Source organism: Phalacrocorax carbo, chromosome 12 (genome assembly GCF_963921805.1).
Source record: "Phalacrocorax carbo chromosome 12, bPhaCar2.1, whole genome shotgun sequence".
Taxonomy (NCBI): domain Eukaryota; kingdom Metazoa; phylum Chordata; class Aves; order Suliformes; family Phalacrocoracidae; genus Phalacrocorax; species Phalacrocorax carbo.
The window spans coordinates 11,745,734-11,772,144 of NC_087524.1; the positions used below are offsets into that span (position 1 = coordinate 11,745,734).

The 26,411-nt window shown below is 51.1% G+C and overlaps 1 protein-coding gene across 3 annotated transcripts in view; it reads left to right on the forward strand.

The window, feature by feature from the left end:
- The first annotated feature begins 3,047 nt into the window (after positions 1-3,047).
- The window catches only part of MXI1 (MAX interactor 1, dimerization protein), a 57,838-nt gene continuing 34,474 nt past the window's right edge, over positions 3,048-26,411 (forward strand). The window contains exons 1-2 of one of the 3 annotated variants that reach the window (XM_064464122.1): positions 3,048-3,292; positions 13,805-13,937. In XM_064464122.1, coding sequence (XP_064320192.1) covers positions 3,109-3,292; positions 13,805-13,937 — 317 coding nt within the window. In that variant the 5' untranslated portion in view covers positions 3,048-3,108. Of the gene's footprint in view, positions 3,293-12,711; positions 13,146-13,804; positions 13,938-26,411 lie in introns of those variants that run through there. The other 2 variants (XM_064464120.1, XM_064464123.1) reach the window with 2 other exon arrangements.

Here is a 26,411-nt window from a genome sequence, read left to right on the forward strand (position 1 = left end):
ATTCCCTTGGAAATGCTGGTATCTCCCTACCCCATTCCCTAACAAACACCATGACCGTATGCTGTCCCAGGAGCAGACAGGACAGGCAAGTGTTCTTGCACCTCCTGGCATCACTGAGGGGCAAGAGCCTGAGCTGTGCCTTGCCCTGGGCTGTGTCCAAGTACAAACCTCATGGGACAAGGACTGTCCCCACAGGGGGTGTCCAGGCGCAGCCTCCAACACTTCTCCACCAAGGACGCAGCCGCGCTCTGGCTGCCAGGATTCAGAAGAGAGCTGTGATTTGGGGCTGCTACAGCGAAGCACGATGACAGCCAGGCCAATTCAGTGTCCTGCCACTGGTGGAGAAGGATGGAAGCCCAGAGAAAAAGTGTTAGAAGAAACAGAGCACCAAAGGGTCCAGGGCATGGACCCCACCCAGACAGGAGCTCTGGGACTGGTAGCTGGGCCCAAAGCTGGGCCAGAACCACCATGGTTCTCAAGGGCATCTGGGACACCCTGCAGCCCCGGTCGTGGCAGAGCTGCTTGAACCTTTCCAGGGCAAGCTGTTCGGGGAGACTTAGAATTCAGATCAATTTTCCCTGTGGAAATAACTTCAAACAAAAAAAAAAATCTCAGGATTAAGCTAGAAGGGAAGGAAATCAAAATTATTATTATTCTGGCTTCAAACCCTGGGGACATCACACTTGGAAAAGCAGTACCTGCTACCGACAGCCAAAGCAGCACCGATTCATACAAAGCATTCAAAAAATCCTAGGTACACGGGGAGGACCAAGAAATGCAGTAGGTACCAGAGGGTGCTGCCATTAGGCACGGGATCCACGGTACGAACTCCAGATGGCCATACGCATCCTCATCTTCTTCTGGGAGAGGGGCCGAGGTTTTTAAATCATGTGATTTTCAAGCAATCTGTCTGACTCCGGTGCCTTTGATGTGTTTTCAGTAACGACTTCTTGTACTTTAAACTAAGGTCAGGGAAAGCTTTCTCCCTGTTGGTAAGCAGGCAGAAAAAAGCCCTCACCGCTACGCTGAGCTGGGCTCCCGCTTGTGCCTGGGTTCTGGTTAGAGCAGAGCCATGTCGCCGGCTTGGCCTCTGTGCAGTTAGAAAGCTGTAGACTTTCTGCCTGACATTTTAATGGGAGCGTTTACCGGTGCACACTTGTAAAGCGGGAATCGTGTCTTATCTCAGCTAGTTAGTGGTGTTAATAAAAGCAAGTACATTTTGAATCCTTTGCTTGCCTGGATGTACTTTATGGCTCAGCCTGGCTCCCCCCTCCACCCCCTGCTCAGCCCCTGCTCTTCCAGCTGAAACCCTGCTCTTGTGGATGGCCAGACGCCTGCGGGTGCTGGGCATGCCCCAGCCCGGCAGCAGCGTGCCGTCCCGTTCCGCTTCCACGTGCCGGGCGCTCAGCTCTGCCTTCTCCAGGCCATGTCTGAATCCAGCTGATGCCTGGTGCCCTCCTGCTTCCCAATTTTCCATGGACTTCCCACGGCACTGCCAGACCACCCTGTGCCATCCATCAGCCCCTTTTGGGGGGCAGTAGGGGCTCTCTGCCAAACGCGGTGACAGGACAAGTCATGGCATCTTTGATGCGGCAGCAGCCTGGGAAGAACGAGTCAGCCATGTGGTGCTGCCATGTGGTGCTGCTGGCGTGGAGGTGCCACGTGGCTGCGGGAGAAGCTGGGCTGAGCCACCAGGAGAGCCGACCCGGCTTCCACACGTGACTGATGAAATCCCGCAGCCATGCTTCCCAAAAATAGCCTGCTGGTCCCCACCAATCGGGAGCCGGAGGGACTTCATTGCATGCGCTGCCGTCTGGGGTATCGTCCCCTCTTGGGTGATTCAGGTCCCCGTGATGCTGCAGGCTCCAGGTACCAATTAACACTTACTAATACGGCATCTTTTAAATGCCACCATGATCTCTCTTCTCTCGTTACCTCCAGCCAGTGCTGGCCCCTGTGGGGCCGGTGAGCCCGGTGAGGCCCGCGGAGCCCTGTGGCAGCCAGGCGTTAGCAGGTCCCCGCGCCCCAGCACATCTCTGGGGCGATGCTTCACCCCGGCCACTCCCGCAGGGCTGCTCGGCAGATCCAGACCAACTCGACCGGCCTGGCAGGAGCAGGGTTGCACGCTGCCAGCGCAGCACTGTGGCACGGGCGTTGCCACCATGGGTGGAAGCAGGGCTGGGAGGGTGTCGGAGGGCACTTGCTGTCAGCCCGGTGCCAGCGGGGTCCCCTCCTGCTGCCCCCTCAGAACTGAGGGACCTGAGATCGCAGATGGCTTGTGGAAGTGTAAAGACTCCTCCTCCTCCCCCTCCCCAGTCCCGGTCAAGTCCTGCGCTCTCTCCCCAGGGGCACAGGTGCTCTTTCTCCACCTGCCTGACTGCAAAGCACGGGGAAAACAAGGATCGGCCCCAGCCCCGGTGTGCCCGGCCTGACCCCGGGTCTGCAGGGGTGGACACAGGGTGGGGGGAGCTGGCGCACCCCGGGCCCGCTCCCCGGCTTTGCTTTGGAAAAAACGCATTTATTAATTGCTTTTGAAGTCTGAACCCAGAGAGGGCTTTCTGGGGGGCACTGCTCGACAAAGGAGTGATTTGATAGTAAAGCCGGGAGCTCCGCTGGAGCGGGGGGCTGCGCCCCCAGCCCGCCTGTCGCCCTGGGTCCCGGGACAAGGACGGACCCTCGAGCAGTGACAGGAGGTGACACGGGGTGACGAGGGTGCTGCTGGGTGCGGGCGCAGCGGTGCCCGCACCGCCACACCGCCACCGCCAGCCCCGTGTCACCGTCCCGGGGGCGCGGTGCCACCACCGTCACAGCCCCCCCCCCCCCCCCCGCCGTGTTTCCAGGGGATCATTTGCCGCTGCGGGGGGTGCAGGACATCCCGGGGGTGCTGGTGGGCGCCCCGCCGGCACCCCCCGCCCGGGACAAGCCCGCCCCCCCCCACCCCCCGCCGGCGCTCGCACTCCGCAGGCGCGGCCGGGGCCGGGCCGCCCCGCCGGGGCGCGGGGGGGGCGGGACAGCGGCGGCGCTAGGACCGCGGCGGCCGCCGGGCTCGCCGGCAGACGGACAGACGGACAGGCGCGCAGGCAGCGCCGCAGAGGGAGGCGGCGGGGCATGGGGAAGCGCGGGCGGCCGCGGAGGGAGCCGCGGGTCGCGGGGGCGGCCGGCGGGGCCCGGTGCCCCCTCGGCGACATCTGCAACACGAGCCCCGCGGCGGGCATGGACACCTTCCTCTACAACGTGCAGGTGCTGCTGGAGGCCGCCAGCTACCTGGAGCGGATCGAGAAGGAGAATGAAAGTAAGTGTGGGCTTGCGGCCGCGCGTGTGCGTGACCGGCGGGGGGGGGGGGGGGGGAGGGTGAGGGAGGGGGCGGAAATAATAACCCAAACTTTTGGCTGGCGGCAGGGGCCGGGGGCACAGTGACAAAGGGCGCCGAGGCCGGCCTCCCCCCACTGCCCCGCCGCGGCGCGCGTGGGACCCCCCCACTCCGCCATCCGGAGGCCGGGGGAAGTTTGGGCTGGAGAGCGGGACGGGACGGGGGGGGGTCGGACTCGGCGGAGAGAGGGCGCGGAGGGGGGCCGGGGGGCCTCGCGCGGAGCCGGGGCCGAGTGGCGGGGGAGGAGGCGGTGACATGTCCCCGCTCCCCCCGCCGGGGCATGGGCAGAGTCACGTAGGCAAGCGGCAGCGCTCGCCAGGTAGCCGGCGGGGAGGGTAGGGCAGGGCGGGCAGGACGAGCGGCCGGTGCGGAGCGGTGCGGAGGCCAGCCCCGCCGCCGGCCTCCTGCTCCGCGGGCGCGGAGGGTGCGCGGAGACTTGCGCCGTTCCCCCGCGGAGCCGAGCGGGGACGCGCAGGGCTGCGGCGGCGGCGTGGGGAACAGTCGCGTTGGGAACAAAGCGGCGGCCGTGCCCGCCGCGGCGGTGGGTGCGCGCCCGCGGAGCCCCCGCGCCGAGCCCAGCCGAGCCGAGCCGAGCCGAGCGGACGCCCGCAAAGCCCCGCCTCCGCAGCCGCATGGTTCGCACATGGAGGCAGCCGGGCGCGGTCATTGGCGGCGGGCCTTCCGAGGGGCGGGGCCGCGCCTCGCGGTCCGCCAATGCGCGGCGCCGGGGTCCCCCGTGACGTCACGCGTTGCCGAGCGGGGCGCGAGGGGGCGGGGGGAGCCCCGGGCCCCGCCCCCCCGCGCTTCGCCCTTGTTTTCCTCTATCTTCTCTGTTATTCTTCCTTTTGGTCTGTGGGTTTGAATTATTTTCTATTTCTTTTATTTTATTTCCTTTTCCTCTTTTATTTGCCCTCCCCCCCCCCCCGCGGAGCGCGTGCTGCCTTCTCTTTCTCGTTTAACTTTACTAAGGCACCAGCGAGTCCCTCGCCGCGCGCCTCCGCCGCGCCGCCCCCCTCCCCTTGCCCCCCCCGGCAGCCATAGGTCCCGCCGCCCCCCCACGGAGGCTCTAGGTCCCGCGCGGTGGGGCACAGGGCGCCCCGTTCCGCGGCAGCCGCCGCCGCAGGGGCCGGGTCCCGCTGCGGAGGAGCTGCTCCGCCGCTGAAGCCGTGGCGGTGACGGGCCGAAAGCCCTTGTTCTCCGCTCGCCCGGAGCAGATCCAGGCTGCTTTTCTGGTTTTGAAAGTTGAATTAATATTGGGGTGGGGGCTTCCCCCCCCCCCCCCGCGCTAATTGTCCGTGCCGAGTGCGCAAAGCCGCGCGCCTGAGGAGCTGAGCAGCACCGCGCCGGCGGCAGGAGAAGGGCAGGAGTTGCCAGCAAAAATCCGGTTCGCGCGTGTCAGCGGCGGCAGCGCGGCTGCGGAGACCCAGTGCGAGACTGCTGGTTTGCTCGGGGTTTGTTCTTTAAGAGCGCTCTTGTCTTGAAGGGGACCTGTTCAAATCGTGGGGTTTTTTCGGGGGAGGGGGCGGGGATAGAATTTTTCTTGCCGTCGAAGTGGATCGTATCTGATCTTTTATATCCTCCATTTAAAAATGCATTTTATGCGGTACCTTGTTTGGAGCCGGAAAATGCGCAGGACAGCAGGATACAGGATTTTTTTATTGCTAAATTTTGAAAAGAGGCGTTTGCATCCAAACAACTCCATTCCTGAGTGCTCCTTTTCACTGGAGCTCTCACTAACAATCGTCACGGTCGTGGCACTAAAAATCCTCACTTTTATTAGGCAATTCTGCAAAACCTTTCAAAATTTTAATTTGTAGTCAGGGCATTTTAGGTTGAAAAGTCCCATTTAACCAAAGGCTCAACAATTGAATGCGCTGTTCAGAACGTGACCGTCATAAACCAGGCAGCTTTTACGTGTTGCTCCCAAACAAAGAAGAATGCTGCTGGGATTGGAAAACAATCTCTGAGTATTACGGGCCCTATCTAAACTAAGGAATAGCTGCAGAAGTGGGAGGGCTGTATCCTAACATAGAGACGTAGTCTTACTGGGAAGAGACCTGCGTGCGGAGCTGAGGTTATTGCACCAAGAGGGTACTCTGCCCTTTAGCCTGGCAGCGCAGGAGGGATCGCTCGGTGCAGCCCGTGCTGGCGGCCTGGCAGAGACGTCGGTAATGGCCAGTCGCTTCTTGTTACAGCCTCCGACCTGGCAATTGGCAATAACAGAGGAGACCAGCACAAAAAAGTTCGGTGATGGAGGTTGCGGCCAGGCTCGGTCGCAGGCAGACTCAGCGCTCGCCTGCTTCCTGCAGGATGCCCAGTTCATTTGACTGTGGTGTTACGCAGGGCTGTAACAAGCTATTTTGGTGTTCCTCCCATCAGGAAGGTGGCTGAGTCACGGCCCGGTTGTGCTAGGTGCTGCACCCGTAGGGGAATGACAGTGCCCTGCCCCAAGGAAACGCAGCCTTAAAAAAACAGAGGTAACAGGTGGATGTTTGTCTCCTCCTGGCCAGGACGGGGGATGGGGATGGAGTTGGAGGAGCAGCTACGAGGCCCTTTTGCACCCCCAAAACTCACCGGTTTCCCACCTCTGCCTGCAGGTCAGCAGTGCGAGGTGGGTGGTGGAGCCTCCTGTGTCTAGGGCGGGAGTTTGCTACCTGCTTGGTGCCCGGGGGAAATAAGGAGGTGATTTTTTTACATGTAAAAGTCCCACATCCCGTCATCGTGGTCATGAATAATAGCAGAGGGGCCACAAGTTGGCTGTGTGGTGTGGAAACAGAAGCACCGGGCTGAGCGCCACGGAGCAAAGCAGGATGTACCGTCAGGGCTGTGGCAGTGGGAGACGACGCTCCAGCAGTGCCATTTCAGCACCTCTGCCCAGCAGTGAAACCACCCTTTTAGTGTTCACTCACCTTTAGAGTCGGAATAAAACCGATCTGTATTACAGTGACTGGGGAGGCCAGAGGCCTGTTACCAGACTGCTTGGGTAAACTGGAGTATTTTAGCTGCCAAAATATAACTGAATTATTTTTTCCAGTTGATCCTCTGGAAATGAGTAACAGTGCTGCCTGCCTGCTTGCTGCAGTCCTCACGGTGAGACCACAAAACCCAATCCCAACACACCTTGCTAACTGACATGCACAGGTTTCCGTATGACCTGTTTCTAGAAATTTAAGCTTGGTATCTAAGGAATAGAAATGTCACATGAAAAAAAAAATACAGTGGCTGTTTTCAGAAATGAGGGTTGTGCTGAGGGCAGCTCTGTTGGTGTATCTGTAACCTCTGCAAATGCCACTTCATGAATAAGCACGGCTGGAAGTCTGTAGCAGCTGAAATGCCAGAGTTTGGAAGATGTTGTTAGAGGGACCTGGAGTAAACTCAGCTGAGGTTTAGCATGTGCCAAGCATCCCTTTGTGTGTGTGGACTCACACTTTGCCACTAGCAGTTGCGTAAACACGCAATGAATTCTTTGGATGCGATGACTTATCTGTAATAGACAGGGTATGTAATATGCACTGATCTCACTGGATGTACAGACCCATGTTGCCATATCCTCTTCTAAAAACATGAAGGCAAGCAAGCCACTGTAACTGTGGTGTCCTTATTCACAAGTCAAGCAGAGGTGTGCAAGCATGGGACAGTGGACTTTGGCCCCTCACAGAAGGTAGCTAGATCTTCTTCAAGTGCTGGCTGTGTTTATTGACCTTCTGACCAGCAGTAACAAAGGGGTGGCCTTGGATTTGTCCTTTGCTCCTGAATAATCCTCTCTGAAGGAGAGGAAAACCGAGCCTTGAGGGTGAGTCAACCGTATCTTCATCATGTGGCTCCTTTCATTGTTTATGCACTGTTTGGGGTCTTTTTTTGACAAACCAAAGTAAAAATGTATCAGAAACCTATAATTAGAGGTAGGCAGAAGGAGACAAGACTGCCTTTGGTCTGTGTGCAGAGCTCCCATTGAATCAATGAGAGCTGAACACGTGGCTCAAGGTCAGTATAGATGGTCTTGGATCTTACGGCAGTGTGATATATGGAGCAGTACGGGGCTCCTTTATTTATATATTTTTCATCCAGCTCACAATAAACCCCTTTCATTCCTCCTGGTTCGTGACCTGGCCACAGTGATTCATGTGTTAGCCACTTCCAGGTTGGGTTATTTTGACTCACACTGTTCGGACCTCGGCATAAATTTCAGAAAGAAGCCACAGCAGGAGAAATGATAGGGCAGAGGTAAAACCATGGGTCTGTGCCGGACACGCTGCTGCGAACCGATCCCATCCTTTGTCAGCAGACCATCCTGATTGCTGGCGGAAAAGCACCTTCTGCTGTTGGCTGAAGAATCCAGCCTTCTTATTCAGCTGAGGGACCCCATCCTGTATGTGATGTTTTGTTTTTTTTTTTCATGGAAGGTCCTATTACTTCATTTTGCAGCTGGGTCAGTCAAGTGACTTGACCAAAGTCACAGAGTAAGCCACTGACTCAGAATGAACCGGGGCACAGCTGAAAACAGAGCAACACGTCTCCCGGAGGAAGGGAGGAAGTAGCCCAAAAAGCCAGTGCACCTGTGGCTTTTGCCTTATTGATTGGCAGAGCTTGGTCTTTGAATCAGAGTGAGGTATACAGCATGTGCTTTATTCCTGTTCAAACTCTTGGATGTCCAGGTGGTTTGGCTCTGAGAATTGTCTGTCCTCACCAGTGGGTGGGCTCCAGGCACCAGTGGGAGTGCTGAAAGAGATTATCTGACGCCTTGCGAAAGAATGAGGCTCCCCGATGAGAAATGAGGCCATGTCCCATAGGCGGTGTAGATCCCTCGCTGCAGGTATTGCAGGCATTGGAAGGGTGTTGAGTAGGTGGGACTTGGGATGTTCCCCAGCCCTCTGCTGCAAGACCTCTGATGCTGAGCTGTTACAGTCACCAGTCCTAGAATGGAGACCCGCTTGTTACAGTGTGTGCTGGGAGATGGGGTCTCCTGGTATGCCAGAGACCTTGTTCCCCTGGCTAGAAAAGCAGGAGTTTTGTGGATCTGCTGCCCCCAGAAATTTGGGGAATTGGTGAATCTTTTCACTGCTTTGAGAGCAGCGGAAAATGGTTCCTACCAGGGATCTCTGCTCATACCATGGTTGCAGAACTGTTAGGTTTCAAGGCTTAGAAAGCAATATTAAGAATTTGCAGGACTTGTGTGCAGGTGGGCAAAGAAAGCTCTTGCAACTGTTGCCATCTTTATGTTAGTCCCAGGGGTTGCAAAGAGTTGGGGACAGGAAGATTTCAGAAAAACCCAAAGAAGGGATGGAAAACTAGGCAGTTCGGCCAAAGGGATTGCCCTTACTGAAAATAACTTCCACGTTGCAAACTACTGTGTTATTTCTAAGCCTTGTGCTCAAAGCAAAGGGTTGGGCATCTTGATTCATGAGCTGTGTTCCTGTTCCACCTCTAGCTTAGGGTGTGTCTCCATGCAAGCGATTATGTTGCTTACACCTCAGTTTCCCTTCCTGCAGAGTGGCAAGAAAAGAGCTAAAGTCATTGCAGGTTTGAGAAGCTTAAAACATTACTTTCTGGAAAGCTCTTAGAAGATTTCCCTGGTGAAGGATGCTGGTTTAATGCAAGTGATGGTGGTATTGGTAAAAAACAGACCACATCTGTTCTACTTGATTAAAATAGTACAGCAGTGTTTCAGATGTAAATATTAATTGATTTCTGCACTGCAGATTTCTTCTTGGATATTTAAATTGTTGCTAAGGAGGAGGGAAAGGCTATCAGGGAGATTAACAAATCCATTATTAAGGCTGGAAATGGAGGGCTGCCGAAGTGCCATTTAATAAAATGTAAAAAGCCCTTTTCTAAAGGGCGAAGCAGCAGAACACACAATGAAAGTGAATCACAGCTGCCAGAAGGGATGCCAAGCAGCAAGCACTTATAATCAGAAAACTGTACTTACAGATCATTCGGAGCCACTAAATTAAATGATCTCATTCTCCCCTAAAATACTCTTCCCTTAGCCCCTCCCCAGCATTGCCTGTGGATTGTTCAACCACATTTTAAATGTGACTTTGGGGGGTTTCTGGTCAGCAGTTGAATAGCATCAGGCCTCTTCGTGCCATTCACTTTCCACCCACTTTTGTTTCTGTCACATACAACTCTGGCATTTTGCAGGCAGACCTGCCCACACGAGCACTTGGGATGGCAACTGAGAGATTTTGCTGTGGCTCCGTGGATGGCTTGCCTGCGTCTTCGGGGCTCCTTCTTTGGGAATATGTCCCGCAGCTTACTTTCAAATTTGTCTTTGTTTCACACAGAATTGTTTTTCTAATTGTACATTGTTTACTTCAGAAACAAAGACTTGGAAGCTGAGCTGACGTGTAAATGGAAGAGCTGATCCTACATCATTTCACGCAGAACTGAACCTGCTGTTACATTGTTCCAGTGCTGATTTAAGTCACTGTGTGTATCATTGTCCCCCTCCTTCACACTCTTTTATTTCATATGTTGAACTTTAGCTTCAGGAGGCTGACACTTTGATATGCTCCTAAACTACCCCTTCATTTTCCAGCCGTGGCTTTCCCTATTTAATCCCTAGAGTGGCACCATGTATCTTTGAATGTGCCGTCAGAAAAGCCAGTGGCAGCGGACGCTGACAAGAACCTGCCTTACAGTGATTTTGAGGCTTCGTCATGGGGTTTTGGGGGGGTGGGGGGTGGGGGGAGGTTTTAATGTTTAGTATTGCTAATCCTGAGAGGCAAGTGGCTCCCCGGTTTTGGAAGCAGGTCGGAGGAAGCACAGTTAGAGCCCAAAAATGCGCTTGCGTTGACCCCACTGTTGTGGAGAGGTGTGTGCATCTGCGTCCTTTTCCCTTTATGAGTAAACCAATGTCATATAAGTAGTCCCTGAGACTGCTCAAATTTGAAACTTTCCATGCGCTTTTAACAGTCTGCTCTACTGGCAGTTTCCAGAGCAGAAAAAAGAGGTGGGGGGAGAGAGAATATTTCCTTCCCTGAGCTCTTGCCCAGACAAAAGCCGGTCTTTGCAAGCGCCGTGGTCTGGGTCAGTGTAGGTATGTGAACAGAGGCTGTCCCGCCTGGGCGAGGGCTGGGGCTTGCTTTTCTGCAGAGCAGAACGAGAGAGGTACGTCCCTGAAGGTGTCTCAGCTTCTGTTATTCTTCAACTATCCTATCTTAAGAGAAACAAAACAAATCAACCTTTTGAGATTCAGAGATGAAAAGGGCTGTGTAAAACCTGAATAGTGGTATTATTTTTACCTCCATCAGCTGCAAGCCTGCAGTTTTCTGAGGAAACCTCAAAAATGGTGAATCGGCGAAACGCATTTTAAAGAAAAGTTAGCTACCCTGAATCCACCTTTTTTCAGGCCTTCTCAAGTTGGGTGCTGCCAACTCTTGCAACTTCACCACGAGTCTCCTGATACTTTGTTCTCTCCTTAAAGCTCTTGCTGCCAGACACAAGCCATTAATTGAGACTCTCAGCTTTTCTGGTTTTTGTCAAGATACTTTTCTAGCTCCGGTCTGATGGAGGAATGTTTGCAAATGTAACCAGTCACACCCTGAAGGTTCAGACCCATGAAAAAAAACCCTAATTAGAACTACAAAACAATCCTTGGAAGGTTTCTAAGTCAGTATCGGTTTGAGATTCAGATTTTTATTCTGAATGTTCTGATTTTGAATGTTCTCTGATTGTGCCCTTTTTGAGAGTAGAACAAATATTTTAGAGTGGTATCATACAATTAAATGTTAACAGAAGTTGGTAAAATTCAGAGTCACAGAAGTAATCTCAAGGGTTTGTGCTTGTATGAAAATCAGGGTGTAATTATTAAGATGCCGAGAAGAGTGATCAGACTGAAGGGCACAGGTGTGAGGTATTTGTTAAAATCATAGAGTCATAGAATCATTAAGGTTGGAAAACACCTCTAGGATCATCAAGTCCAACCATCAGCCCAACACCACCATGTCTTCTAAACCATTCGCTGAAGTGCCATGCCTACACGTCTTTTAAATTCCTCCAGGGATGGTGACACCAGCACCTCCCTGGGCAGCCTGGTCCAGTGCCTGACCGCTCTTTCAGTGAAGAAATTTTTCCCAATATCTAATCTAAAGCTCCCCTGATGCAGCTTGAAGCTGATTCCTCTTGTTCTGTTGCTAGTGACCTGGGAGGAGAGACCAACGCCCACCTCGCTACAACCTCCTTTCGGGTAGTTGTAGAGAGCGATATGTTGAGATGTTCACTGTTGTTATTTGTTCACATGCAATTTCAAATATGGGGAGATTGCTGTCTGTGACATCTTTTGTATGTGATTTCAAATTTGTTCACATTAAAAAAACGGTGCTTGCACCTCTGTCTCCCGTCAGAAACACTGTGTCAGTCACTCCAGGTGTGACTTCCCAGAGCCTGGCACCTTGTCTTTATATACATCTCCACAGGTGAGATGCGGAAAGCTCCCACCCTGTGACTGCAGCGTTTCTATGTCGCCTCTCTTTGCTTTCATCTTGCCACAGTCCCAGCACTTCCATGTGCAGAAAGCCCTGGTGTTTGCAAGGAGAGAGGCGGAGGAGGCCCCTCTTGCCCCCTAGGTGATGTGCGTGTCGCCGCTGGCGGAGCGCGGAGCTCTGGCCTGCAGGCTGCTGTGGTGAGGCGGCGGCTGCCGGCCCTGCGCCGGCCCGGGGAGGGGGAGGCCGTGCCCGCTCATCGCCCCACCATTTACAGCTGGGTGCGTGGGCTGTGGGCGCCGCTGGGTTTGCGCCACTGATGTAGCAGGGGCTGCGAGCCAGCAGCAGGGGAGGAAGGACGGAGCAAACCATCGCCACCTCAGCGCCCGGGTGGGCACGGAGCCGTCACCTCAGGGCCTGGGCGGGCACAGGGCCGTCACCTCAGGGCCTGGCCATGGCCACCTCAGGGTGTGAGGGCAGGCAGCCGTAGCCCCGAGGGGCTTTGGGCCCCCACGCGTGGGGCGCGGAGGGCGTTGCCAGCCCGGCCGGGGATGGGGCGAGCTGTCGCGGCCTGGCGGTAGCCCCGGCCGGCCGCCCTCCGCCCCGCGGTGCCCGGCTGCAGCGGGGAACTACATTTCCCGTCAGCCCCGCGCCCCGCCCCGCCGGCAGCGGCGGGCAGAGGTAAACAAAGTGGTGCGGGGCGGCGGGGCGGGGCGGCCTGAGGGGCCGGTCCCGCCGCGGGGCTGCCTGAGGGGCCGGGCCGGGCCGGGCCGGGCCGGGGGGGGGGGGGGTGGGGGGGTGGGGGGGTGAGCCCGGGTGGGGGCTGAGGGGTTGGATCCCGGCAGGGTCCGAAGCGGGGGTAAACCGGGTCGGGACCGGCGCGGGGAGGCGGGGGGCTGCGGGCCGAGCCGGAGCGGAGCGGGGGTTGCGGGTGGGGGCAGCGCTCGGCCGGGCGCAGGGACGGGTCTGGGTCAGGAATAGCTCTCGCCTCGCTGCCACCCGCGGCGGGAGGATTCCGGTCCCGGTCCTTCCCCCGGCATTTCCTCGCGTGTTACCTCACCGCCTCCGTGCGTCCACCCCTCGCCCTCCCAGGAGAGCCGCCCTCCCCCCGGGACGAGAGGGCTGTCGGTGTGAGGAGGCCCGGGGACTGGGGAGAGACGGCGATCCCTCGCTCCTCCCCGCCGCGGCCGCCCCCGTTTCCAGCGGGGGAGCCCGGAGCGCGGGGGCGGAGGGGGCGCCGGGGCTGCGGAGCCCCCCGGCTGCCGGCCTGGGGGCCATGGAGCGGGTCCAGATGATCAACATTCAGCGGCTGCTGGAGGCGGCCGAGTATCTGGAGCGAAGGGAGAGAGGTAATGGGATAACAGCCCTCCCTGGGGGGAGTGGGGTGGGGGTCGAGGTCCCTGCGGAGGGGTGAGAGTGGCCCTGGCTAAGGGGGTTGGAGCGAGTGTTTGCTGGTAGTCAATCATCGAACAGCAAGGGGTCTGGTGAGGGACAGGGCTGACAGGTCCTCCTGGAGGTGGTGGCTGAGGTGGAAGGTTTTTGCAGAGAGGGGGAGGCTGAGGTGAATGCGTTTTTTGGAAGGAAAATTGGGACTGGTGTGAAAGTTTCCCAGCGGGCAGGAGGGAGGGAGGTGGGTGGCTCAGGCTCTGCAGAGGCCTCGATGTACAGTGAGATATGCCTGGTTTGCCCGGTTCAGATAGCTTGGACAGGAGGAGACAAGGTGCTCTCAGGGTTGTCAGGTTTTCTTCTGATGTTTTCAGGTGTTTGAGTGGTGTTGTCCTTCCTCCAAGGTTGGCAGAGCCTTTACACTCCCCTTCCTCTCTTTTCTCCACCTCCCAGTCCGCTTCCCTCTGAATACATCATCAGTCATTTCCCCGAGCTGTTGTGGTTAAGGGCCTCCCCAGCTAGGCTGACGGGTTAGTGGTGAGGCCTGCCTGCTGACTTTTTTTTTTTTTTTTAAATGACCCTTTTTTTTTTTTTCACACCCTGCCTGTTGATTCTCATGCAGAATGTGAACATGGCTATGCCTCGACCTTCCCCTCAGTTCCAAGTCCTGGACTACAAGACCCAAGGCCCACACGGAGGCTGAGCCGGGCAAGGAAACACAGCGGCAATGGCAGCAATGCAAGTATTGCTAACAGGTACGATGTGGGCAGGAAAGCGTGGGGTGCGGGGCTGGCTGGGAGGGTGAAGCTGGAGAGGAAAGCTGGAGGCAGAGGGGAGACACTTACCCCGCGGGGAAAATGGGAAGAGTCTTGAGTGCAGGGGGGTTCAGAGGTGGGACACACAAGTGCAGTGTCCCTTCTGTATCTATAGTGCTGAGAGCAGAGGGGACACAGGGGAGCTGTGTCTGAAGTGGCGCTGCCAGCTGACTCTGTGCCAAGGCTCAGATGCTGCAGCGGGAAGGGGAGTAGGGAGATCTGTTCATAGGGTTCAGGGTGGAGGTCGGCAATAGCTATTCCCATTATATACAGCCGATGTCTTTCCAAACCAGAAGTCACTGCTTTTAAGGGCTAGCGTACGTGCAGCCTGAGTGCTTTGGGATTGAAATGACAGGCATGATTTGAAGCAAGGAAATGATGTTTTGAAATGGATCCCCTACAACAAATGGGAGAGAGGGAGATGACTAGCTGCTACATACAACATGTTAAAAATTCAGTTCAGGAAGACAAAGCTGTCTTTCACGCTGCCTTTCAGGGCAGTGGGATTTCCCAGCTTTCTGATTGCTTGATAATTGTAGAACTCCACGGTTTTGCCACTTCTCTTACTATACAATGCCATATTTCTTGGTTTCTTAAATCTACAAGAGACAACAGGATTAAGCCTATCACTTGGTGCTGTGGTAGGATCTGCCTTCTCCCCTCTTGTTCCTGTTCTTTGTGTTTTCTTTTGCTCCCTTCTGTACAATTGTTCAGACCTTGTTGAGACCTTCTGGGATAGAGAAACTTCAGAAGCATAAAGTATAATTTTGGAAAGGCAATTGCAAGCTTGCTTTTCCTGCAGCAAGACCTGTGCAATCCATAAAATGGTGGCAGGTGGCTCAGGTGATTAAAGCTTTCTTAAAGCACTTGGAAAGGACCCGTAAAGGCCATGGGGAAAGGTGCCTTTGCTTGCCGTTGATTCTGCTTCGGCAGCATTTGACAATAAAGATTGTTTGAAGTAATGTTAGGACACCTTGCTGTGGGTAAGTTTTCTTCAACAGGATCAGCATATCCTGAGCTCTTTGTATGCTGCATGTTTATATTTGCTTCCCTCCTTCATCAGCCCCTCCTGATTTCAGGGCAGTTGTAGCCCTTTACTGTTTCCAATGAACCAAAGTCCCAAATCCCAGTGACTTTGTGTTGGGAAATTATGGCCAATGCTGAACTCAAATCCATATTTTTCCCTCTAGGTTTCTCACATACTATTTTTCCATCCCACACCTCATTCTCTCAAAGGCCTTTGTCATGGCAACCTCCCCTTCTCCAGAGGAGGGCTGGAAGCACATCCCCCTCAGGAGCTGCTTAGCACCGAAACCAGCAGCCTGTAGGCTAGAGAGGGATGCAGCACACTCCCTGGTCCTGGGGCCTGGGTGCTCAGTGTGCCCTGCTGGCACAGAGCCCCCAGGCACAGCTCTCACAGGGCACCTTTCTGTGCTGAGACCAGCCTGCTGGGTCATTTAGCACGACAGGCTGAATATATTGATGTGGGGGGAAAGGCAGCAGAGGGGCACAAAAGGCACTTTCTAGTCTTACTTAAAATCTTCACTATGCAAGGCATACTGAGTCCAAATTGGATCTTTAGAGTGAGAGTGTTACCCAGTATGTTGCCTCCTACGCTTGTTTCATCCTTGGGGAGTGACCAGTGTCAGGTCTGCTCCAGGCAGAGACCAGAATGGTTCTTTTGGGGAGCTCAGAACTTAAACACACAGTTGGAAATGGAAGTTTCTTTTAGCGCAAGTCGTAGCAGCTTGCACTTGCTGTAGGAGATGGCAGGTCTTCCAGATGGCTGCAGTGCCGGGAAGTGACAACTGTGAAGTTCAGGGTGCCTCCAAATTCACTGCAGTGTGTTTTGTGTGCTGCTGAGTATAGCATCAGCCTTGTTTAAGGAAGGCTCTGTATCATCCCTTCCTGTTAAAATCAAAGGGACAATTCAGTAAGTTCTGTCTAGTGGAGTTTGAATGGCCTGTGAACTAAATATCAAGCCCTTGATGAGGGGCAAACCTTATATTTCATGTGTGGACAAGAGATTTTCTTAGATGACTTTTGTCTCTAAATGTTTAATTAGTGTAGAGAAATTATGCATTTAGATCTCATGCAGATCTTGTAATTTAAAAACCTCTTGTAAAAATGTCTTTCAGGCTACCTCTGCAAAGCACAGTTGTGCTTGGTTTGTTTGTTTTTTATTTATTTATACACTTATAGAAATTGACACGTGTGCATTGTTGCTGGTCTTTATTGAACTAAATAATCCATGATTATGTGGCTCAGGGTATTTACAGAGCCTAGATGCTCTTTAATTCATAGTTTAAATCCAAGTATTTCTCTTCATCATTTGCAGCCCAGACATGACAGCTCTTTCTTCCCAAGAGGCTCTGTGCTGTCATGGCACAAACACCCAGAAAGTTCTGAGGAACAGAACAGGCAGTCCAGCTCTGGATGTCAATGGTGGAGCAAATCTTATTCTTATAGAACTATAATGGTCTCCCAGTCCCAGCAAATTAGTTTTTTCTTCTACCCCAAACAGGGATGTGCAGATAAGAGGGAAAACATTGCTTCATTATTTCTAATTTACATGATGCATTTTTAAAGAAGGATATTTTGGCTCAGGTTTTCTCTTCCTTCATTTGTCTCAGTTGTGCAACTGGCAGCATGCAGATTGCTACAGAGGGGTTCCCCTCTGCAATCCTCGGGACATTATCTATGTGTAGTGTTTTGCATGAGTATTTTGAAGACCTAGTGTTACGTGCTGTGAGTTAAAACCAGAATATATTTAAAAATAGGCAGTCTAGCATTAGTCAGGGATATTTGGGTACTTAAAATTACCCACCTGCAAAAATATGTGGAGAATCAGAATCATTATGATGAAGAGTTCATAATAAACAAGGGAAACTTTTTTTTTTTTAAAGGAAATCCCATTTAACACATAGCTAAAAGCAAAAAACCAAGCAAATCAATTAGCCAACCCGTATTAAATTAGAATTTAATTTTGCCTCTGTTTTAATTTGCTCTTGGCAAAAGTATCTACTGGTTTTTGGACCGAGATAAAAAATTAGCAGACATTTATTGTAACATACAGTATCACTTATTTAATGTCCATTCCTTCTGAAGATGATTCTGGGAAAGAAGCCGAGCTCTAGAAATTTGCTAGAGAAATGAAGTGGTCCATGTTGGGAGTACAGTTCTGTGGGTACATTAACTTGCATTTGATGTCACTGGAAACTGCTCTTGCAGACCCTACATATGCAGTTCTAAATAGACCCAGTTATTTGAAAGGTTCATTATCGTTAGTTAGCATTAGACTGGTTTGATATTTATACATTTTTGAAAATAATTGAGAAGACTTTTTAATCAATTTAAATTGTTGTGTCAGCAGGAAATAAAATAAACAGCAGGGATGCTAAATGATTCCCCCCCACATAATACAATCAGTTTAATGAAGTTAAGATTTATAACAGAATCTGATATTACGTTACAATATTAGATTGTCATTGTGTTTTGTTTTTATTTAGACTCTCAGGCATGTAGAAAAGCCTGTTATTTTTTGGTCTGACCCTGGGGAAATGCCAAGCACCCTCCCAGCAGCACTAGGAGCCCTCAGCTCGCCCGGGAGGCCCGTGTTATTAAGAGCACTCAAAGAATCTATTGCTGAGTTCCATGGGGGAGGGTTTGATCTCTGTCCAGTTTCTTTTTCCTTTCATTTTCCTCTCTTCCCATTATCCTCCCTTGTGTCTGAGGCTGCTTCCCAAAGGCCTTTCAGACATCTACAGTCCGGTAGCAGGTTGCTGGCGGAGCTTGGAATCATCAGCTGTAATGGGTATGGTAAGGCATTTTGGACATGGTGTCTTGAAAATCTGGGTGTCTCAGGTTCTTTGCCCTTCTGGCTATTCTAGTGATGCAGCTCCTCATTTCCTCTATTGTTGCTATCTCCTCCACCCTCTTTGAAACTTTTTTCCCACACTTCTAGATCCCATCACTTGGTTTTGTGCTGAATCTTCTCTGTAGCCCTCTACTCTCATAATCTTTAAGGCTGTTTTTTGAGGATGGGGTGGGGGCTGTATTATTGAAACCCTCAGGCACGCTTGGCTTTAAGCTTAATTTGCTCACAGTGTCCCTGAGCAAAGATTGGGGGTGGCAGGTAGGTGTGCATTAGGTACCTCATGTGCCTCAGGTGGTGGATTCATGTGCCACAGGTTCACAAACAAGGGTGCAGAAGCTAGAAGGATGTGGCATGCGTAGCTGCAAGTCAGCCTTGGCTGTCTGGTGCGCAAGAAAGCCTGATTTACCAGAACAGCAGTGCTGTGCAGCTGTACCTGGCTGTGCAGGGGAGGAGTAAGGAGGTTGGTGAACACTTGCTTAAGCACAGTTTAAAATATGTTATGTTTTCTGTCAGAGGAGGTTCACTGCCCCCGCATTGTGCTGATGACTGAGTACCTGGCAATTTTCAGTCCTTCCTACAGCCTCTGGAGTTAGGACAGTGCTCTAATTGTGATTTTATTGGGGGAGGGGAGGTGCAGGGAGCTGAGTGGTTTGCCTATCTTTGTGGAAGAAGTTCCTGAAAGACTAGATCGCTGTGTCAGCCCATGTTCTACTTTTCTGCACAAAGCCCCTACCCCTTTCCCCACATTCTAGGGAACTGGTCTCTGAGGCTTTTTGTTGACAGTTTTGCTGCTTCCTAGCCTTTTTCAGTTGTTATTTGTTTCTGGATGATACTTTGTTTATTTGTTTGGAGTCTTTTGGGTTTTCTTAGCCGCTGGTGCTTACACTGGATCACACCTTGCTCCACAGCTAGTGGGAGCTGAGTTTTGTCTCGCTGTGTGTAGGTGGGTTAGAATCTGGCCCTTGTGTAATATATGGTGGGGATAGAGACTGTGCTTTCTGTCTCAAACCTTGTAGTGCCTGGGAGCTCTATTCGTGGCTCAGGACTTGGCTTTGCTTCATATAGCACAAATCCACATGTGTAAAGCAGAGAATGGATGAGATTTGCTGTGCCAGGTTTTGATTTATGCCACATTTCAATAATGTACAAACAGTGTGATTACTATCTGGAATCTTCATGCTGCTGTTGAAATTTTGTCTAGAAAGAGTTGGAGATGGGATCTTGCCTTCCAGTAGAGAGTATACATTAATATGCTAGTTAATTTTTCAAGAAAGGAAAGCTGGACAAGGCTGAGCTGCTAAGGATTCCTTCACTGTTAGAGATGTTGAGAGGGACTGGCCAGCAGTGTTGACTATAGTTACTATAGTTAGGTGTGAGCATGACCTCTCTTTGAGAAAGCATAATGACAGTTTGAGTGTTAGACTGGGAAAATGGTATGCTGGTCCATGCATGAGACGCAGAATCACCCCTTGTTAAAATCCCACTATCTTCTATAGGTTTGCACTGGAGTACAGTTGATCAGAGCAGGTTGGTGGGTAGGGCTGCACTCAAATAGCTCAGTTCAGCGTCTGCACATCCCATCTGCCCATTTGATGTAATTTGGCCCCAATGCAGCCTGCAAGTGTAGACAAGCAAGTCATGATGCTGGAGTTTCTGAACCTGCTGGCACTAAGTTGTGCCTTTCCTTGTCTCTGCTGATCTATACTGGGAGCTGAGATCCTGCCAGTGACTTGGGGGAAAAAAATAGCCCACCTAGGTGAGGTTTTGTATGCAGTGTCTTCTTAGTGATGCTTGGCTTTGCAGTACAACTGGCAGGATACCAGGCAAAATACAGAAAGTGAGGGTGAAGCCAGCAAATGGCATGAGAAGCATAAACCCTGCTCCTTAGTGAGGGATGAGGCTTCCAAAAGCACTAGTGCTGATCTAGCAGTTTCCATGGGAGAACCTACTGTGTTCCCCTTTATCACCCTCTTTATTTTGTAGCCCTCCAAGTGGGATGATCGTGCAGAGCTGCAGTTCCTGCTTTCCTTTGTGTATTAGGTAATACAGCCATGCATAGGGAGTTCTGTGTGGCAAGGAGTCTATGCAGAAACCCATGATTCTGGGCTGAATTTATATTATGATACCTTCAATAGGTGTAAAGTGTAATTTGTGTCTCTTTAGACTGTTCAAGTTGTGCAAAGAGGCCTTTGTGTAAACTAGAAGCAGGCCCAGTTGTTGATGTTATGTGCAGCTTAGCCATAATTCACTGCTGCAGCACCTGTCTGCTGTGAATTGTCACTCTCTGTGGCTGAAGGTTCATGGTCCCTTTGTCCTCCCAGATTTGGGGGAGGCCTTTACAGGAGCATGCTGTTTTGCAGCAGTGGGACTGCTAGTCAGGGCTCATGCTGTCCATGTTGCAGCACTCTGCCCAGGTAGAGCTGTGCTGCGACTGCCAGGGGTTGATTTGCATTGCTGATAGCAGTGCTGGCACAGTGGCAATAAACTTCAGATTTTGGTGCTTAGGGTCTTTTGAAAAATGAAGGTGGTTAGCCCCAGCTCCTAAAGAGATTGGTGCCCTGAGACAGTAGGGAGGATATTTGGGTGACACCTGGTCCTCTGTTTCTGGAATTTCCTCATTTTCTCTTCCCATTATATTAATGCACAGTCAGTTCCCTAGTTTAAGTAGTATTCCTTGTTTGTCAGGTGTTTGAGGTTTTTCTCCCCTCTTCACATGTTTGTACCCTTTTTCGATCTTCTCTGTGTAATGCCTCATCCACAACACATGCAGGGAGTTATCCTTCATGCTTTTGTTTAACCTGACCTGATCCTTTGCTTGACAGTGAATTGGTTGTCACCTGTAGGGTTGTCTCCATCTGTTCTCCTGTTTGTAGGTAAGACTGACTTTTTCTTCTCTCACTCCTCATTGAGCTTTCAAATCTATTTCACTTTCTGACCCAAACAGAGCAGTCCACGTCATGCTGCTGAGTTAATTGTCTTGCTTGTTGGAGTTCCTGCTGTTGATCATCTCCTGATCCCTCCTGACAAACTTCTGCCCAAATTCAAAGACTGGCTTCTGTTTGTTCTCCTCTTGAGCATGTTGGCTTCTACTCCCTACCCCCTTTGAACCAACAAAGATAGGATTTGTTTTTGTTGACTGTTCTGGGCTCTTGATCAGAGGCTGTGGGTCTCTGGGGCTGTGCACTTGGCTGGCCTTTGTCTGTATCTCTTCTCCATGAGACACTGCCTTGTTGATCAGCTCAGAGGGAACAGGCCTGCTTTTTCCATCCTGCTGGATATATTCCCATCTCTCATTTCTGTGCTCCCTACTGTACTTCCATTCTCTGATATGAAAGTGATTTCACTTCAGTTCTGTTGCTTTATGAATCCAGTTTGAAGTAGCCTAGATGATTTCCAACATTATCTTAATTACTTGTTTATACTTTGCTGCTTGCTCTGTGACAAGCAGGCATGTGGACTGAGAGCAATTCTTTTGCCTCAGTTTTGATTAAAGTTCCTCTGCATAAATAACTTGATTATTTTCCAAACACTTATTCTTTATCTCCTTCCATCTGTTACACCATCAAGAAGGGAGAAGTTATGGGAAGCGACAGATGACATTGGAATTGCTGTTGAGACTACTACTCCAGTTGTCATTGCCCAAGTGCTTGGGCAGCCGTAAAGCAATGTATGGATATGGTAAGGTAACGTGGCACCAGATCTGGTTTGCCTTGAACCGTTAGGCTACAAACTGCAGCAGTTCATTAACTGCTTCACAAGTGGCATGGCCACCTGGGAGCAGTGGGAGGTAGCCACCTCGCTGCCTTCATATTAGTTGCTGCTGCTTGTGAGCCAGAATTGTAAGAACAAGAAATCGGAGCTCTTCCATTTTATTCTGCCTTCCTTTTTCATGGATCTCCCAGGTGATAGATGAGTATGTCCCTGTTGACAGAGTACAGATACAGGACATCTGGGTTGCCTTCCCAATTTTTCTTACAGCCTGTGTAAGTCTTTGTGCCTCAGTTTCCTAAATAGCATGTGTAGCTAACAGTAGTGTTAATGTATTTTCCTGTTTTCGAGTATATTTCCCCTCCCGTCATCTCCAGGCACAGTATTGCAGCAGTATAGTTGTAACATGAGAGATAACTAACAAGTCTAAAGAGAAGTGAAGAAAGTCTGGCCTGGCCCACAGCCATACAAGTGCCATCAGTTTCTTTCCAGAAGAAGTATGTTTCAGTCAGGTGGCGTTTACTCAAAAAGCCTCATTTTCCCCAGTGCATCTGAAGGCAGTTTCTTTAGGTCAGAAGATGTGTGTTGCAGAGAAGTACATGTTCCCCAAACAGACTGTTGATCTGCAGATGACATTGCTGAGGCTATTTCTGGATATGACCATCTTCCTTGAAAGGGTAATGTTATGTGTGGGAAGAAGCATGGTATAGGGCAGAGGGCTGGCATGCTGGGCCCTTGGATTGTTTCCTGAGTCTGCTGCCGAAAGGCTGAAAGATCTGGGCAGGTTAGATGACCTACATGGATCCTACCATCTGTACATTATATGGTTCCCACCATCTGTACATTGGGGTAATGTGCACATTTTTCTAATCCTGTTTTCAGGAAGCAGGATTGGTGTTTTGGAGCTTGTGGCTGTTTGAAAGAAGATGAGGCTTAAGGTCCTAAGTTTTCTAGGTAGATTTGAAAATTGCCTCCTCTGTCTTTATTCTCTTTCTGTGAATCACTACGATATCTCTGCCATGCAAGTACCAGCAACTGTGATACTGGTTCTGGTGTGGCCTTGGAAGAGGCTGAGTCCCTGATCATGGAGCCTCTGGAAGTTGGCAGGGCAGGGACCGCATAGAACTCTCTGCAGTGTCAGGCCTTACCCTGCTTTGTAATACACTTGAATATTCAACAGAGAAAACTTCGTTAACAGAGGTATTAAGGTGTTAGCAGGGGGTGAAGTCTGTGCCTCATTCTACTTAAGTAATTAATTTTGCTTTGAATGATCTGTTTATGACAATCATGTAGGGAGGTTGTCCTTCCCAGGTAGCACTTGGGAGAGACCTGGGAGACAGCGTGCAGGTGACATTAGTGTGAGGAAGGGTCTGTGTTTTGCTATCCTCGTTCTGTGCCATGCTCTTCTCTGTTCATGGGACAGCTTGGAGGTACCATGGTGAAGCCACCTGACATTTCTCTTTACCAGGTCCTGAAAAGCATGGTCTGTCTCCAAGGAGCTCAAAACTCTCTTTTATCATGGATCATAGACAGGAATCTTGCCTCGATGAAGGCAAGGAACATACTTTTTCCTGGCCTGTGAGAATCCATCTGAATTTGGCCAAGTTCTAAACCATTATAGCTGATGTCTACTGCTGCATATCCAAGGGAGGTGGGCTGGGGTTTCTCCACTGAAATGGCTAAGATACCTCCCGAAATGAGCACACGTCAACCTTTGTGTCTGATCTGTGTGCACCAGCCCCATCTGATGTGGTTAGCTGTGCGCTGGGAAGGGAAGGAGGTAGTTTCTGTAGGACCTTAGCACACTGGAGAACTCACTTCACTCCTGGCCCCTGTCAGCAGCCTGTTGTACGTTTAGCACGTCCCTTTCAGCCCAGCTTGTTGCAGCAGACCCCCAAATAGTTTATTGCTCATGTTGTCATTTTTCTGAGGTACAAGCCTGGGATCTGAGCTGCAGAAGTGCTGATGATGCACAGCTGCAAGGGACATCAGCAGGAGTTGTGCTTTGAACATGTAAAGTGGCCCAGAAAACCAGGCCCTTGGGGGCCTTCACAGAGGCACCTGGAGGGATGAGAAGCTGCAACTCTGATTTCCCTGTTCCTTAGCTTCCGATTTGGAAAGCGAGGATGCTTGACAGTAAACGTGCTTGTGAACTGCCTAGCTGCTGCTCTCGGTGAGCCTGTCAGAAAGCCTGGAAGGAAACCACAGGTTCTGTATTCAGAGCAGGGCTTGGCTTGAGGCCACACATTGAACAATGAGGAGAAAACAAAATATTGAATAGCTGCTTGTTCAGCAAACCCAGTTCCCCTTGGCCATGCAGGGCCCTGTGTGAGGGAGCATATGAGATGGGGCGGTTTCCTCCTAGGACTTGAAGCTAGGACCAGCCTCTGCACGTAGGTTCTCAGGTGGCGCAGGACACCAGCACACTTGTTCCCAGCCTGCATAGCAGGGAGGGAAGCCAGCTGGGGACTTCTTTGTTGGCCCCAGTTTGCAGTAGTGAATGCAAAACAACATTCTTGCTGTTGTGTGGCCTGGCTTGGAAAACCCTTCCCCTGCAGAGTGCCACCTTGTGCTGCTTATCAGGGTGTTGCTCTAGTTTTGGGGAGCTCAGCTGTGGGACTGGAAGAGACTCATGGTGCTCGGCAGGGAAAAGCTGTCTTCCTGCTCTTTCCTCCCTTGTGCTGAAAAAGCAGAACATGCACCAACAGAACAGTGCTTTCTTTGAGACTGAGGCTGCAGTTCCTTCCCCACCCAACGGTTATGCCCAATGTGTCTGTTGGGTGAGTCTTACTGGTAAACTAACAGTACTTTGCTCTTGGCTCTCATTTTAGATTCTTCTCTGGCACCTCATACAGCGGTGTTTGAGAGAGGGGTTGGCTCACTTGGCAGCTGGTGGCTGAAACATCAGGGCTGGTTTAGGTTTGGGTGGTTGTTAGTTGGTTTGGGGTTGGGTTTTTTTTGTTGTTTGTTTGTTTGTTTTTGTCTTTGACCCAAGAATCAGATAGCATGAATGTCCTTGTTAGATGCCTCTCTGGGATGCCTGAGAACAGCAACCAAATGATGCAAGCCTTATCCTGGGGTTCAGGGAGCCCAAGTACCCTGCTCTGCCACAGGCTTCTTGCATGTCATTGGGAAAATCATTTAGCTTTTCTGCATGTTGGTGTTGTACCCCTTGCATAAGAAGTGTTAGGGAAGAGTGTTGCAAACAAATAATGATCTGGAGGACCAGGTACCAAATGGAGAGGGGCTGTGTAAATGCTGTAGGTGGCTTGGAAGATGTTTACTTCTTCAAGGGAAGTGTGCAGTGTACCTTTTAAAGTTTTTACTTGAGTATTGCAGGAGGCCTTCAGGATACTGTGTAGAAACCTGGCGTAGGTGACTTTCTGTGGTTGTGAACCACATGAAGGAGCTCTTTTCCCCTTGAGCTGAAAACAGACTATGGGTCCATTTCTCCTTTTCCAAAGATGAATAAACAGGAACAGATGCCAGTATGCCGCGTCCCCTTCTCTGTTGGAGATGGAGTATGTGAATTTGGAAAGGGTCTGGCTTGATCCTAGGAAAACAGCTTTGATCAGAACCTTGGGAGGAATCCAATATCATGTCCATCTAAGAGCAAAAAACTAGACAGAGTTTGAGGCCAGGTTAATCTGGTGCATCTCTGGCTGACGTCAGTGAGAAGGTGAAACAGTCTGTTCTGTCTCCTCACTTCAGCTCCTCATGGAGAAGCCTTTATTCTGGACTTCAAGGCCAGACGGTATAGAGAGATCATGGGATAGTAATGGCGAAGATAACTTTTCTTTTTAGTATTGATTGGAAGGAGATGTTTTGTTAGATTTGCTGATACGCAAGGCTGAGGTGAGGATCTTGTTGGACTTAGCTTGTACCTGCAGAGGGCATAAGGATGGCAGCAGAAGGAATTCTGCTCCAGCTATGCCATCTCCTGTTCAGCTGCATCCCACTCCTCTCCAAGGAGCTCTTGGCCGCATTGAGTACCATAAGCTCACGTGTTCCGAAGACTCCCATGTGGCCCTCCAAAAGCCAGGCTCCTGGGCCTCCCAGAGGTGAGGTATGTTCACAGCTGCCTTAGAAATGCAGCCCTTGAGCATCTCCATCTGGGCAAGAAGATTTGACTCTTGCACAGCTATCGTTTGTCTTACTGTTGGGCTGAAAGCCTCACCCGCTGCTATTGATGGAGCTTCTCTGTAGGCTTCCTAGACCATGGCTTGTGCAGTTGGTTTCATAGACTGCTCACAGTGTTGATCTGCTGCTACCTGAAACCCTGGCAAGGCACTGGGGTTCTTCAGCCAGTAAGTTTTGTTTTGTAGATACAGGTGGATTTAAAATTAAAAAAAATTGTTATTCACCCTTCATTTTTGTTTGTTTTGGTTTGTCATTTGGTTGTTTCTAATAGTCATTTCTGAGGAAGAACTTGGGTAAAAGTAATGTAGTTCACTGGTTCCAGAAGGGTGGTTGGTCTTGGCTTGGGGAATGGAAGAAGGCATTTCCTGCAGGGGAATTTGGTGGTAAGTTGAATGGCTGTCAACAGAGCCAGAAGGTGGGAGAAGTCTGTAAAATGAGGAAGAATGAGACTGTATTTGGTGTGATGATGCATAAGCAGCAGAGGTGGCTGAACCCAGGCAGAACGTGATTGGCCTGGTCTCTAGATGGATGTTCTTGCTGTTTTGCTAAATGTTATTCAGGTAACTGTGCCTTAGTTTGCACAAGCTGCACAGTGGGGTGAGTGAATTTGTAGGAGAAGCACTGGCTCTATGTTGGCATTAAGGACATGTATTTGAAGAGGTGATTTTTATTCCACCCCACCCCTTTAC